Source organism: Sus scrofa, chromosome 6 (genome assembly GCF_054392235.1).
Source record: "Sus scrofa isolate SSC_HxYL_T2T_F1_AM1 chromosome 6, Sscrofa_HxYL_maternal_Yorkshire_Landrace_v2.0, whole genome shotgun sequence".
NCBI classification, from domain to species: Eukaryota; Metazoa; Chordata; class Mammalia; order Artiodactyla; family Suidae; genus Sus; species Sus scrofa.
The window spans coordinates 59,868,517-59,884,282 of record NC_139388.1 but is presented as its reverse complement, the minus strand read 5'-3'; the positions used below and the strand labels follow the sequence as shown (position 1 = coordinate 59,884,282).

General features: G+C 50.1%; 1 protein-coding gene across 1 annotated transcript; it reads right to left on the bottom strand.

The window, feature by feature from the left end:
- Positions 1–5: 5 nt before the first annotated feature.
- LOC110261036 (SIGLEC family-like protein 1) lies at positions 6–10,653 on the bottom strand. Its single transcript, XM_084961887.1, has 4 exons — positions 10,334–10,653; positions 10,144–10,244; positions 1,081–1,381; positions 6–142 (listed from the first exon to the last, which is right to left on the bottom strand). The coding sequence occupies exons 1-3, from the start codon at positions 10,529–10,531 to the stop codon at positions 1,297–1,299; spliced, it is 384 nt and encodes a 127-aa protein (XP_084818013.1). The 5' UTR covers positions 10,532–10,653; the 3' UTR covers positions 6–142; positions 1,081–1,296.
- Between the last annotated feature and the right edge of the window lie 5,113 nt (positions 10,654–15,766).

Here is a 15,766-nt window from a genome sequence, read left to right as displayed (position 1 = left end):
CAGTAAAAAAAAATAATAATAATAACAAAATGGAAGAATTGGGCACTCCACTAGCCACGTTTCTAGTGACTCTGGGCAAGTTGCTTAATCTCCCAAAGCCTGTTTCCTCATCTGTGAAATGGGATAATAATTCCTCAGGGAGCTGTTGGGCAGAGAAAATGGGACACACGGTGGGTCATAAAGCCAGTCACAGAACACGCAGATGGGAGATGTCTATTATGTATTATTTATCACACATCTATTCTTTTTATTTTTATTATTTATTTATTTATTTATTTTGCTTTTTAGAGCCACACCCGCAGCATGTGGAAGTTCCCAGGCTAGGGGTCTAATTGGAGCTGTAGCCTCCAGCCTATGTCAGAGCCTTAGCAACTCGGGATCCAAGCCGAGTCTGTGGCCTATACCACAGCTCATGGCAACGCTGGATCCTTAACCCACTGCATGAGGCCAGGGATTGAACCCGAAACCTCATGGTTCCTAGTCGGATTCATTTCTGCTGCACCATGACAGGAACTCCTAAAATTTTTAAAAATTCTTTTTATTCATCATTAAAATAATCTTTTTTGGCGTTCCCGCTGTGGCACAGCAGATATGAATCCGACTAGTATCCATGAGGATGCGGGTTCGACCCCTGGCCTTACTCAGTGGGTCAAGGATCCAGTGTTGCCATGAGCTGTGGTAAAGGTTGCAGACACGGCTCAGATCCCGCATTGCTGTGGCTGTGGTGTAGTAGGCTGGCAGCTGCATCTCCAGTTCAACCCCTAGCTTGGGAACTTCCATACGCCGCAGGTGCGGCCCTAAAAAAGCAAAAAATATATTATTATAATAATAATCCTTTTGGCCACACCTGCAGCATGTAGAAGTTCCTAGATCAGGGTTCAAACCTATGCCCCAACAATGACCGCACCAGGTCCTTAACCTCTAGGCCACCAGAGAACTCCCCTTTGCTTTTTTTGCATGCACTTAATTCTTTAGGTTCTCACCTCTTCGTCTTATGTCAGTCCACCTACCCTTACCCTCCCCGCAGGCCCTTACTTGGCTTTCTCGAACACCCCCCATCCTGCCGCTCCTTGCACTCACCCAACCATATCAGTGGTGGTCCCCTCAGCAGGAGAAGGCTCTCAGGCAGAAGCAAGGGCCAGGACTTCCCATGGTGCTAACTCTTGATCTCAGATCCATATGTCCTGGAGGGCAGCGTCCGGAACGGATGGGGAGGGGGCAGCAGTAAGAGGCTTGCGGTGGAGGCAGAAATAAAGTCATGATTGCCCAGGGGCTCCTGGCTGGGCCACTTGTGAATTATGGATCCTGCGTTGCTGTGGCTTGTGGTGCAGTTCCGATTCGACCCCCAGCCTGGGAACTTCCAGATGCCACGGGTTCGGACCTAAAAAAAAAAAAAAAAAAAAGATATTTCTATGATGGCTGGCAAGATACATTCCAAATTCCCTTGCCTTGGATTCAAGGCTCTCCATGACCTGGACACATCCTCTCTCTACTGCCCTCCTTTCTGTCATTCTTTTTTTTTTTTTTCTTTCTTGGCTACCCCGCAGCGGAGGGAGTTTGCCGGCCAGGGATCCATCCCAGCTGCAGTTTTGACCTAGCAACACCTGATCTGTAACCCACTGTGCCAGGTGGGGGACCGAACCCAGCACAGCCGCTGCGTCCATCGCTACCTCTGTGGGTACCCTCGGGCCACGCCCCTTTCCTCGGCTTCCTTCTGCAACTCTGCCCACATTCAAATTGGAGCTCTCTTTCCAAGTCCAGGTCACATCTCATTTCCTTCCCGTAGCCTTCCTGGATCCCCACAACCACACACACACAAGCCTCCTTTCGGAGTTCCCCTTGTGGCTCAGCAGTAACGAACCCAACTAGGATCCATGAGAAGGCGGGTTCGATCCCTGGCTTCGCTCCGAGGGTTAAGGATCTTGTGTTGCCCTGTAGGTCGCAGTCACAGCTGGGATCTGGCGTGGCTGTGGCTGCGGCTGTGGTGGAGGCTGGCAGCTACAGCTCCGGTTCGACGCCTAGACTGGGAACCTCCCTATGCCGCCAGTGCAGCCCTGAAACAAAATAAATAAATAAAAAGGCTCCTTCCTCAGTCTTCTCTTCGGCACCCCCATATACTCACCTCTTTCAGGAGAGCGTTTCAGGCAGAACCCCGGAGTTGTCTGATATCCTCCCTCCTGTATGGTCCTACTGTTTTAATTTTTAATTTTATTTTTTGCTTTTTAGAGCTGCACCCAGGCTTGGGGTTGAATTGGAGCTGCAGCTGCCGGCCAGAGCTGCAGCCACAGTAACTCAGGATCTGAGCCGAGTCTACCACCCACATCATAGCTCACAGCAGCGCTGGATCCTTTAACCCATGGAGCGGCGCCGGGGATCGAACCTGCATCCTCATGGATGCTAGTTGGGTTTGTTTCCAATGCACCACAATGGGAACAACGGGAACGCCACTATTTCAACTTCAACTTCGTGAAGTTCCCAGTTTAAAACAAAACAAAACAAACAACGATTTCCCTGCCTCCTTGACCTCTCGGACTGGCCGTGTGATAGTTCTGGCCAATGAGCCAAGTACAAGGAAAATGCCATTAAATGATTATCACCGAATGAAGTCTAGTCACCCTTTACTTTCCCCCTTTTTTTTCCCCCATCACAGTTGAGCTCTGAGGTCTGTTTTGGGTTTTTTGGTTTGTTTGTTTGTTTTGCTTTTTAGGGCCACACCTGCAGCAAATGGAAGCCCGCAGGCTAGGGATCGGTTTGGAGCTGCAGCTAACCAGTCTACACCACAGCCACAGCAACGTGGGATCCAAGCCTCCTCTGCGACCTACACCACAGCTCATGGCAACGCGACATCCTTAACTCACTGATCGAGGCTGGGGATGAAACCCAAATTTTAATGGATATGAGTTGGGGGCCTTACCGCTGAGCCACAATGGGAACTCCTGAGGTCTGGGGGCGGTTTTTTGGCATATACTACTAGTTAATGAAATTGGAGAGCCTGGTTTTTAAAAAAGGTATTCATGGAGTTCCCATCGTGGCTCAGTGGTTAACGAATCCAACTAGGAACCATGAGGTTGCGGGTTCGATCCCTGGCCTTGCTCAGTGGGTTAAGGATCTGGCGTTGCTGTGGCTGTGGTGCCGGCCGGTGGCTACAGCTCCGATTAGACCCCTAGCCTGGGAACCTCCATATGCCAGAGGAGTGGCCCTAGAAAAGACAAAAAAATAAAAAATAAAAAAATAAAATAAAAATAAAGTATTCATAATAAAGGAAACACATCTCAGAAAGACTTGAAGATGTTCCCTCCCCTGCAACTATAAATCAAAAGATATTGTTCTGTGTTAGAAAAGGGTTCAAGGAGTCTGATTGGATATTGTCCAAAGCCAGGGAAGTTTCTCCAAATATAGTGTCTGTTCTCCTCTGTAATACACAGTTTCGTATGAATATTCATGACAGCTACTGACTTGTTCTGTTCTCTGTTGATACAAATCCGCCTTCGGAAGAACACTTTACACAAAGTGGTCTTAGGAGACTCCAAAAACATTAGAAATTACTCCGTGTCTTATGAAAATGATATCCAATAAAATGAAATTCTGACCAGTTGTCAGACTTGATAACGCCTTGCTCTGCAACAACAACAACATCGTAATTGACGTCTGTTTTCTTAAACTGTGTATCTATCCGTAGGATTGTACGCTTCTCTTCTCCCACACGGACAAGGCGAAAATAAAAACCAAGGACTCTGCTGCTAGATTTCTTATTAAGCAAAGGTGCTGAGAGACTTGCCCACTTGAAATACCAAACATAGGAGGCTAGCGGCTAGAGACTTTGGGGAGTTCTGGTTTTCTGATATCTGCACTACTCCTTTCTCCTTGTGGCTTTTCTTCTTCTCCCCTGGAATATAGATGTGATACTGGAGGTGGAGCAGCCATCTGGCAACCATGAGGAAGCACGGAGATCAAAGCCGCAGATTGAGGATATTTTTGACAACGGTATAGGGATCCTGGCTCCCTGACAGCCTTAGGGAGCTGCTGTACCACCCTGCAGTCTACAGCCACGCTTCTTCATTTGCTTACTGCTCTAGTTAGGAAACTGATGAAATACCCTACCGGAACTGTGAGATGATAAATTTCTGTTGTTAGATGGCCAACTGGCACATGAAAAAAAGCTCAGCATCACTGATTATTAGAGAAATGCAAATCACAACTACCATGAGGTACCCCCTCACACCTATCAGAATAGCCATCATTAAGGAGTCCACAAATAACAAATGCTGGAGGGGGTGTGGAGAAAAGGGACCCCTCCTGCACTGTTGGTGAAAATGTAAATTGGTACAACCACTATGGAGAACAGCATGGAGGTACCTTGGAAAACTAAATATAGAACTACCATATGATGGAGCAATCCCACTCCTGGGCATATATCCAGACAAAATTTTCCTAGAAAAAGACACATGCACCCGTGTGTTCATTGCAGCACTATGCACAATAGCCAAGACATGGAAACAACCTAAATGTCCATTGACAGATGAATGGATTCAGAAGATGTGGTACATACACACAATGGAATACTACTCAGCCATAAAAAAGAACAAAATAATGCCATTTGCAGCAACATGGATGGAACTAGAGACTCTCATAGTGAAATAAGTCAGAAAGAGAAAGACAAATACCATATGATATCACTTATATCTGGAATCTAATACATGGCACAGATAAACCTATGTACAGAAAAGAAACTCATGGACTTGGAGAACAGACTTGTGGTTACCAAGGTAGAGGGGGAGGGAGTGGGATGGACCGGGAATCTGCGGTTAAAAGATGCAAACTATTGCCTTTGGAGTAGATAAGCAATGAGATCCTGCTGTATAGCACAAGGAACTCTATCTAGCCACTTGGGATGGAGCATGATAATGTGAGAAAAAGAATGTATATACACGTGTGACTGGGTTACTTTGCTGTACAGTAGAAAATTGACAGAACACTGTAAACCAGCTATAATGGGAAAAATAGAAATCATTTGAAAAAAAATAAATGTCTGTTGTTCTAAGCCACCTGGTTTGCAGCACTTTGTTATGGCAGCCCTCGAAAACTAACACACCTTGTGATTTTTTTGCGTTTAAAATGTGTTGTTTAGCTTTCAGATATTTGGTGATTTTCCAGCTGTCTATTATTAATTTCCAGTTTAATTCCATTGTGCTTAGAGAACGTACTTGATATGATTCCAGTTCCTTTAAATTTGTGGAGACTTGTATTACAGCCCAGATGATGCTCTTTTTTGGTAAATGTTCCACAAGCCCCTGAAGAGAACACGTATTTTACTATTAGTGGGAACAATATTCTATAAACGTCACTTAGTTTCATTCGGTTGATAGTCTTCTATAGCTATTCCAGTTTTTTCATCTCTGCTCGATTCCTGAGCGAGGAGGAGTCCAATTCTCCTTTCAGTTAGATTATATGGATATTTACATTTTGAAACACAAATTGTAGTCAGGAGTCTTCAGAACCTAATGGTTTCAGAGAAGACAGCCATTTACGTACAACTTCAAATCGAAGACTGAGAAGAGGCTCTGGGCTGGTTCCAGCCAGGGCTTTGCCGGGAACTCACTAGATATTTAGGCAACTGCTCCTCCCTCTCTGGTTTTCCGCCCATTCCCCTCATCTGGAACCCAGTGGGTTTTATTGCCCTGCCTGTACCAGTGTTTCAGACCTCAACATTTTCATTTCTGCCAGGTCCCTTCTCTGGGCCTTGGCGCTCCCATGGGTTGTCTTCGGGGTCACCCTCTTTCCTCTCCCCCTTAAGGATCAAATCCTTTCCCAAATCTACCCCCTTCCGGGGTTTGGTGGGTTCCAGCCAGTCTTCCTTAGCGCCTCTCCACCTGCCTATTTCCTACGAAACGGAAGGTCCTCCTTGACCTCTGCTGAGTGCGTCAAGTGACAGGCTGACTTATTGCTGCAGAATCCTGACTGGAGGACTAAACTTTCCAGGAGGGAGACTTCTGGGACTGACAGAACGCCTTGGGATGAGCCTGGTGAACTTGAATGTGGGATAACCGCGTGCACCACGACTGAATGACTCACCGGGAAGTGACTAAGGCAGAGGAAGCCCAACTCATTAGCTGTCCCGTAATCAGCTCATTGGGCGAACCCAGAGTCCCTGGGGCCTCACCAACCCTCCATCCCCCAGAGGTCACACGGGGATCCCCAACCCACTTTCCCGATGCCACCAGGCTCCATCGCAGGCGCGCCAGGGAGCATGCGCGAGTTCCCCCGCCGCCACCCCCCACCCCCGCAGGCCAATCAGGGCCTGAGAATGCGCGAGGGAGCCGCTGGGTCGCCGAGGCTCCGCCAAGGGCGCCAAGGAGAATCTGAGTCCCTGCTGTCAGCGCCAGGGCAGAACAGCCGCCACTACTGGGCGTCCTGGGCTAATCAGCCATTAAGGGACACTTCCTCAACCCCAGTACTCGGGGACAAGAAGGTGATGGCCGGGTTGGAAGCTACCGATTAAGGAACAAAATGCCAAGTGCGCGACCCTCAGGGCCAATCAGAAGGCACCTTGGTACCCCGCGTTCGCTGTCCTGCAACCACGGCTCCCATCACGAACAAAACAAGAATCCCGCTTTCCATTTTCTTGCGGAGACCCATCGCGGACCTACTCCTAGCCCAGTTCCCATCCTCTTTCTCTCCTTCCCCAAACCCACCCTTGCTCCCTCTCCCCATCCTTGTCCGCCTCTCCTGAATGGTTTGTTTCAAGGACGGAAGCAAACACCGAAGGCATTAGAAAGGCTTCTACCACCCACTGGGAAACTTCTGTTGCACCAGATTCTCACAAAGGCCTGGTGAACAAGGAGCCCCCTTTTCTTTTCTTTCTTTTTTTTTTTTTTTTTTTTTTTTTGGTCTTTTTAAGGCCGCACTCCTGGCACATGAGGTTCCCAGGCTAGAGGTCCAATTGGAGCTGTAGCTGCCGGCCGACACCACAGCCACAGCAATGTGGTATCTGAGCCACGTCTGCGACCTTCACCAGAGCTCACAGGAATACCGGATCCCTAACCCACTGAGCGAGGCCAAGGATCGAACCCGTGTCCTCATGGTTCCTAGTCGGGTTCGTTAACCACTGAACCACAGGTGCTTTTCAACATTACAAAGCACACAAGGAAGTAACACCCTGCCGGTGAACATAAAGTGTCAAATTCTCATCAGCATCCTTCGGGCCCTCAAAGCCCTGGCCTCTTGGGAGCTCACCGATCTATATGCGCTCCAGTCACATGGGTCCCTTCCTGGCTTTTGACCTCACCAACGCTCCCCCATCTTAGAGCCTAGACTCTGCTTTTCCTCTGGCTGGTTCCTAATATTCCCTAAGGTCTCAGCACAAGTGTCACTTTCTCAGAGAGGCCATCTGTGACTCTTGGTCCAAATGAGATTCCTCCCCTGGTCCCGTCTCCTTTCTCATACCGTTCCTTCTTTTTTCTTCCTGGCAGTCATCAATATTTTAAGCTATAATTTTGTGTTTATTTCTTTTTTTTTTTTTTTTTTTTTGGTCTTTTTGCCTTTTTCTAGGGCCGCAGCCGGGGCACATGGAGATTCCCAGGCTAGGGGTCTAATCGGAGCTGTAGCTGCCGGCCTACGCCAGAGCCACAGCAACGCAGGATCCGAGCCGCGTCTGCGACCCACACCCCAGCTCACGGCAACACCGATCCTTAACTCATTGAGCAAGGCCAGGGATCGAACCCGAAACCTCATGGTTCCTAGTCGGATTTGTTAACCACTGCGCCACGACAGGAACTCCCTCTGTGTTTATTTCTTCACTGCTGTGCACGTGTGTAGACTGTAAGCCCTACGGAGGTGGGGCCAGCGTTGGGCATCTTTGCCTCATTTCCGGCACAGTATTTCCGTGGCGTGTGTGCACTGCATGCATGCACGTGTGGCTGATAGGATCACCCACCCTGAGCACAGGACAAGCGTCTCCCTGGCCATGGAGATCCACTAATCTATCCACAAATAATGCCCCAGCAAAGAGATGACGCTTTTCCCAGCCTGTGAAAAATTCCCAGTATCTGCCTCCAAAAAAGGAAGTTGTCATCTCTTCTGAAGGGAACACACATTCTCCTGCCAGAATCCTGTTCTCGTTCCCTGTATTCCTTTTGGGCCAAGAAATACTGCAGCAGCCTCCTAACGGGGGCTCTTTGCCTCATACCTCATCTTGTCTAAATACATCTCAATAACTACGCCTAGAACGATCCTTCACTGGAGAGCTGGTCACTCCACGTCTTGGCTGCAGACCTTCCAACAGCTTATGATTCATTCTTTTGTTCAATTATCCCATAGACATTTGTGAAAGCCTGTTATATTTTAGGAACCATTCTAAGTACCGGTAATAAAAGTAGAACGTGAGACAAACACGAGCCCTGTTCTCAAAGAACTCACATTCTGGAGTTCCCATCATGGCGCAGTGGAAATGAATCTGACTAGGATCCATGAGGACACAGGTTCGATCCCTGGCCTCGCTCAGTGGGTTAAGGATCCGGCATTGCCGTGAGCTGGGGTGTAGATCGCAGACGTGGCTTAGATCCCAGGTGGCTGTGGCTGTGGCGTAGGCTGGCAGCTGCAGCTCTGATTTGCCCCCCAGCCTGGGAACCTTCATATGCTGCTGGTGTGGCCCTAGAAAGACAAAAGAAAAAGGCCACGTGAAGCAGGCAGTGGCTTCCCCTTTCCTCAGAACCCCACGGTGGAGCCTGTCTGCTCCGGCTGGTCCTTCCTCCCGGTGCACCATCTCAGCAGCCAAAGCCGCCCCCTCTGGGAAGTTCTGCCTGACTTGCCCGGGAAGGTTCAGTCCCGCCTCCTCTAGGCAACCATCGCCCCAGCTCAGTGGGTCACAGTGGGTCCGCCTTCCCCACCCGATGAAGGGCTCTGAGGGCAGGGCCTGACCCCGCCCTGCCATCCCAGCGTTGCCCAGGATCAGGTTAGGAGATACTGCAGGACAGACGGGTGGGATTTAAGGACACATGCATGGCTGACCCACCCAGGGATGCCAGCTCTCCTGCAGGGTGGAAGGAGAGCTGCGGGGCATGGCTGGTCCTGGAGAACCAGGGAGAGGAAACAGCAGCGAGGCCCAGCAGCTGTCCCTCCCATGCCCGGCTGTGGAGGATATGGGGTGCGGGTGCAGAATAAATGATGAAGTAACCTGGGCATGGCCCGCTCTTCAAGCACTCTGGGCTGACCTGGGCCCATGGCATCTGCAGACTGGACCGACCCTGGCCTGCCCAATGCTCAGAGACCAAACCCTCCGATTTCCGCCCCAAAGCTACAAGTGTGTCTCCCAACCGTCTTCTCAATGGACTGTGTCTGTGTGTGTGTGTCTTACTGAGTGTAATTACCCTTTAGGTTGCTTCCCTCTCTCTCTGGCTTTTTTTTTTTTTTTTGGCTTTTTAGGGCCACATCCACAGCATCTGAAGGTTCCCAGGCTAGGGGTTGAATCGGAGCTGTAGCTGCCAGCCTACACCACAGCCATAGCAACGCCAGATCCTTAACCTACTAAGCAAGGCCCAGGGATCAACCCTGCATCCTCATGGATGCTAGTCAGAGTCGTTTCCACTGAGCCACCACGGGAAGTCCTGTTTAGTGCTGACTTGTCACTGTCAGTGTACCAGATGTTGCACAAAGACACTGGAAATCTCTCAAACGTGTCCCCGGGGTCTGCAGACACGACCTGCATGCTTTTTTTTTTCTGGCCGTGGCCACAGCATGTGGAAGTTCCCAGGTCAGGGATGGAACCCGTATCACAACACTGACCTGAGCCTCTGCAGGAACAATGCTGGATCTTAACCCACCGTGCCACAAGGGAACTCTTTTACTTTCCACTAAATGAATGAGTGCTCAGTCCTGATGCCACTCAATAGTACCCTGGGGACTCTGCTGGTTTCCCCGCTTTCTCTTCTATGAAATTCTCTGAAAGCCTCTATCCCTTGGGCCTGCTTTGTGGCTCAGTAAAGTCCTGCTGGCCCTGGCTTGTGGGGACTGTGTTTGGCCCCAGACCCTAAGCTCCTCGAGGACAGGGGTCCCGTCTTGCCCTCCCTGTGCCAGCGCCACAGCCAGGGCCTGTGGGTCTCAGGCTCTGGAAGGGGCTTCCGGGTGAGTTTTAACCCAGGTACTCACATGAGCGGGCAGAGACGGAGCAAGAGCAGTGTCATTGCAATGGCTCCGTAGAAAACGCGCTGGATCAGCCCTTTCGGGGATGCCTGGGGAACCAAAGAAGTCTATCCTGAAGGTGGAGAGCATGTGAGAAAGCCTGCCCCGCCCCCAGACCTCCTGCTCCCTCCCCTGGCTCCGGGCCCACCTGCTCCACCGGCAGGATGCTCAGGGCCTGGTCCCCCTTGGGGTTCCTGCCCTCACAGAGAAACCCTGTGCCCAATTCCAGCGGCCCGATCAAGCAGAAGATGCTGTTGGCCCAGGGACCCAGTGAGGAGGAAGTGTCCTGGAGGCCGCAGTCAAGCCGTTGGCACCTACGGGGGCACTGGCCCACCCACCACTGCATGGAGCGCATCAGGATGGCACAGAAGGGCGGACTCCAGCAGCCCTGGCAGGTGCTGTGGGAGGGCGGTCAGGAGTCAGCGGGACATCCTGCCTTCCGGGTGCCGCTTCCTCCAGATCCCAGCCTTCCCCTCGTTCGTGATGCCCGCCAGCTTTGGAAAACCTTTCTGGAAGCCCAGAGGGGTCGGGCCTCACGGGCTGGTGTGGCTTCATCCCCTCACTCCACCCGGCCTGAACCTGAACCTGCACACTCCACCTTCCAGACAGACGGCTGGGATCTTCTGCGGACCAACGCCGCCTGGGACCCCTTATCTACCCACCTCCACCCAGGCTAGACCGCGAGCCCCAGCTCCTCCCTCCCTCCCGACCCCAACGCTGCCCCTGCCCAGCCCCACCTGTGGTCAGATTTCCTTCCATCACTTTCTACCCCGAGGCTCTTGGCAAATCACTTCCCCCTCTGTCCTCCCCTAGTCTGCAAAGCAGGCACGTTCACTGAGCCAGAAGCCACGGTTGGAATGAACACCCTAAGCTTTGCTGCGATCCTGGCTCAATGCCTGGCCAATGCATGGCCAGCACGACCCCAGCCAATACACAGAACACCTTTCCAGATTTTCTTCTTCCCAATCCCAGTGGCCACTGACTGAGCATTCATCTTTTTTTTTTTTCTTTCCATTTTAGGGCCACACCTGCGGCATACGGAGGTTCCCAGGCTAGGGGTCCAATAAGACTGCAGCTGCCGGCCTCCACCACAGCCACAGCAATGCCAGATCTGAGCCACAGCTGCGATCTACACCACAGCTCATGGCAATGCTGGATCCTTAACTCACTGAACAAGGCCAGGGATTGAACCTGCGTCCTCACGGATGCTGGTCAGATTCGTTTCCTCCAAGCCACGAGGGGAACCCCTGAGCATTCATCTTAAGCAAAGGCTGCTACACGAGTTTCCGGGTAAGGATGCGTGAAACTGCCTCGCTCTACACAGAAGAGGTAGGACACACCATCCATTTGGTGAAATCAGGGATTGGTGAGGGACAGTCATGCTCTTCCCACCCCCCACTCCCATTTTAGGGCCGCACCCAAGGCATATGGAGGTTCCCAGGCTAGGGGCTGAATCAGAGCCATAACCACTGGCCTATGCCACAACCACAGCAATGCCAGATCCAAGCCACATCTGCAACCTACACCACAGCTCATGGCAATGTCAGATCCTTAACCCGCTGATCAAGGCCAGGGATCGAACCTGCATTCTCATGGATACTAATCAGATCTGTTCCTGCTGAACCACAATAGGAGCTCCTAACTTTTTTTTAATTAAAAAACATTTTTTTTTTTTTTTGGCTGCGCCTCCGGCATGCAGAAGTTCCTGGGCCAGGGACTGAACCTGCACCACAGCTATAACCAGAGCCACAGCAGTGGCAACACCAGATCCTTAACCCGCTGAGCCATGCGGGAACTCCACAACATTGTAAATTAACTATACTTCAATAAAAGACACACACAAAAAAAACCAAAATAATTACTCAAAACTGATTACTTTCTAATTTCACCGTTATCTATATTCTTGAGGTTGTTTGTATGATGGAAATACTACATCATGCTGTGCTACTTCGGCTCTTCCTAACTCCACAGCATGGGTTAGGAGCCTGAAAATAACTATGATGAGAGTATTTACATAATGGAAGCTGGCAATACTACAGTTCGAGATTTTTTTTTTTTCACTTTGGAGATCTGACTATTAAATATTTGCCAGCATCCCATTTCCCACTCAAAGGAACACATTCATTCCCCTTGGAACTGCCGTCCATAGGCAGGCAGCTCTTGTGTTGGTCAATTGAGAGCTATTCATTGGCACCACCCAAGGGGCAGGAGGATCTGGCAGCTCCCCAGATGGGTTCCACAGTTGGTGCTGGTGGAAAAGAGGCTACCTGCTCAAGAGTACCACAGATGGAGTTCCTGTCCTGGCTCAGTGAAAATGAATCTGACCAGCATCCATGAGGACGCAGGTTCGATCCTTGGCCTCACTCAGCGGGTTAAGGATCTAGCGTTGCTGTGAGCTGTGGCGGAGGCCGGCAGCTACAGCTCTGATTCAACCCCTAGCCTGGGAACCTCTATATGCCACGGATGCGGCCTTAAAAAGACTCACGTGCGCACGCACACAAATAGAATACAATGAGAACCTTCTTGAATTTCCCTGGTGTTCATGTATCAACCATTTCCATTATCATGGAACCCTTCTGGGCATCACCTTCCTTATTAGCATTTTTAGCCAACATTACCAAAGACATGATGGGTATTTCAGGTTCCAGGATTGTTTTATGTTCTCAGACATAGGGGCCGTCTCAGTTAAAGCCAGCCACCAGCCAGTGGGCTCTCAAACGGTCTTTTGGTTAAAATCCCAGTAGTCACCACTGGGTGGCGCTCACTGGCTTTTTCCATAAATTCCAGTCTGTGGGCTCCCTTTTCTTTTTTCCACGAAGTATCCTATACTTTCCAAATTAGCATCTATGGACTTCGGCCATCTCACTGGTTCCCATTTATCACATCTAATCAATTTTTGGTGGAAAGGTGGATTTACATGTCTCCTGTTTAACAATACTAGGTGGGGATGGAGCAAAAATGAATCCGACTAGGAAGCATGAGGTTGCGGGTTCGATCCCTGGCCTCGCTCAGGGGGTTAAGGATCTGGTGTTGCCGTGAGCTGTGGTGTAGGTTGGAGACACGGCTCGGATCTGGCGTTGCTGCAGCTGATCTAGGGTGGCTGTGGCTGTGGTGTAGGCCGGCAGCTACAGCTCCGATTAGACCCCTAGCCTGGGAACCTCCATATGCCGCAGGTGCGGCCCTATAAAGACAAAAAGGCAAAAACAAAGAAATAAATAAACAAAATAAAAATAAAAATACTAGGTAGGGGAAATGATTCCTAGTCATACATAGTTACCTATCTCCATTCAGGAAAAGGAGGGGACAAATGACTTCGCATAAAATCTATTCAAATATTCCAATTAAAAAAAATAAGATTTATTTTCTTTGCTTTTTTTTCCCCCTTTTTTTTGGCTGTGTTTGTGGCATGCAGAAGTTCCCGGGCCAGGAGCACACTATAGCAGTAACCAGAGCCACAGCAGTGACAACGTGAGATCCTTAACCCACTGAACCACCAGGGAATTCCCACACATTCCCAGTTTCATCCAGACTCTCATCTTAGACCCATCAATCCTTGTATACCCATAGCTTCAAGCTCTAACTATAACTCCCATTAGGACTCACCAGCAGGTTTCAGAATCACAGTGCATGGGACTCCCCCGTTAATGGGATCCCAGAAATATCTCCTCCATTTAACCACTAATGTGCATTTTGTGTGAGATTTTGAGTCCCCAGATGGGAGTGGGGCCGAGGAACCCAGGCCCCCGTATCAATCTTTATCTTGATTAGATTATGGGCTCAGGCTTCTAGCGTTTTTTTTTTTTTTTTTTTTTTTTTTTGCGGCGGCGGGGGGGTGTCTTTTTAGGGCTGCACCCGCAGTAAATGGAAGTTCCCAGGCGAGGGGTCAAATTGAAGCTGTAGCTGCCGGTCTACACCAAAGCCACAGCAACGCGGGATCCGAGACGCATCTTCCACCCACACCACAGCGCACGGCATCGCCAGATCCTTAACCCACTGAGCAAGGCCAGGGATCGACCCCAAATCCTCTTGGATGCTAGTCGGGTTTGTTAACCACTGCGCCACAGCAGAAACTCCTCTGTGAGTCATTTTAATGTTCTGTGAGCTCTGTGGTTTCAACATAACCTGTCCTTTTAGCATCAGCCCTGAGGCTAACATCTGTATCTTGGACTGGACAGAGTCCAAACTTGGTCCACTGCCAGGATCCACCTAGGCCTTTACTTTTATTTGAGGGATCGCATACAGAAATAACCAAGGGATAGTATATTTAACTTGTTCTTGTTATTTTGCATTTCTTATGCATCCAATGAGTCAGATCCTTGGGGGGTTGAGACATCTTAGACCCCCCCCCTTTTTTTGCTTTTTAGGGTGGCACACACGGCACATGGAGGTTCCCAGGCCAGGGGTTGAATCGGAGCTGTAGCTGCCAGCCTATATACCACAACGCATGGCATCACCGGATCCTTAACCCACTGATCGAGGCCAGGGATCGAACCCGTGTCCTCATGGATACGAGTCAGATTCGTTAACCACTGCGCCACGACGGGAACTCCTGGAGACATCTTTTTAAAACATTTTTGGGGGAGTTCCCGTCGTGGCGCAGTGGTTAACGAATCCGACTGGGAACCATGAGGTCGCGGGTTCGATCCCTGCCCTTGCTCAGTGGGTTAACGATCCGGCGTGGCGGTGAGCTGTGGTGTAGGTTGCAGACGCGGCTCGGATCCAGTGTTGCTGTGGCTCTGGTGTAGGCCGGTGGCTACAGCTCCGATTGGACCCCTAGCCTGGGAACCTCCATATGCTGCAGGAGCGGCCCAAGAAATAGCAAAAAAAAAGACCAAAAAAAAAAAAAGTATAAAACATTTTTGGTAAATTTTACCCCTTGTAACTGTAACTGAGCAGGGTCCTGTGGGGCTCCTGGGCACACAAGCCTTTCTGTGTCCTTCATTCCTTGTTATTAGGGAATGAGCTTTAGCCTGCAGGACCCTCCCTGAGTTCCAAAGGGCACCTGCTCATCAGGGAAGGGAGGGGACGCAGAGATCCGGGAGGAGCCATCCAGAGACAAGAGTGCCGCCTTGGGGCAGGGTCCTGGCTCCCCCTCAAGGCATGTACACAACACTACCTTGGAGCCCTTCTGCAGAACGAAAACCCCCAACAAACGGAAGCTCTTAACTGCTGGACGAAGCCTTCTTCATTCTGGGGGGAACAAGGAGGACCACCAGAGCCAGTCCTGGGGCCACTAAACAGCAGCTCTGAGAAACGATGCCTCTTCCCTGATCCTTATCTGGGGCCCTATTTTCCTTTCCCCAAACTATGAAACCACTTCCTAATCCCCCCAAGGTGGGGCACAGTCTTTAAGGCCTGAGCCTGCTGTGGCCCCCTTTTCCTGGCAATGCCATAAAGCTATCTTTTTCTCCTTCACCCCAAACTCTGTCTCAGCATTTCAACGTGGCAACGGCAGACAGAGGCTGAATTTCAGCAACACTTGCGGGACTAAGCCTTATGAGTTTCTCTTCATACAAGAGGGAACAAACATGAGAAATAAGTGATTTTCCCAGAGTGGCTGAGCAAATAAAGATGTCAACACTTTTAAAAC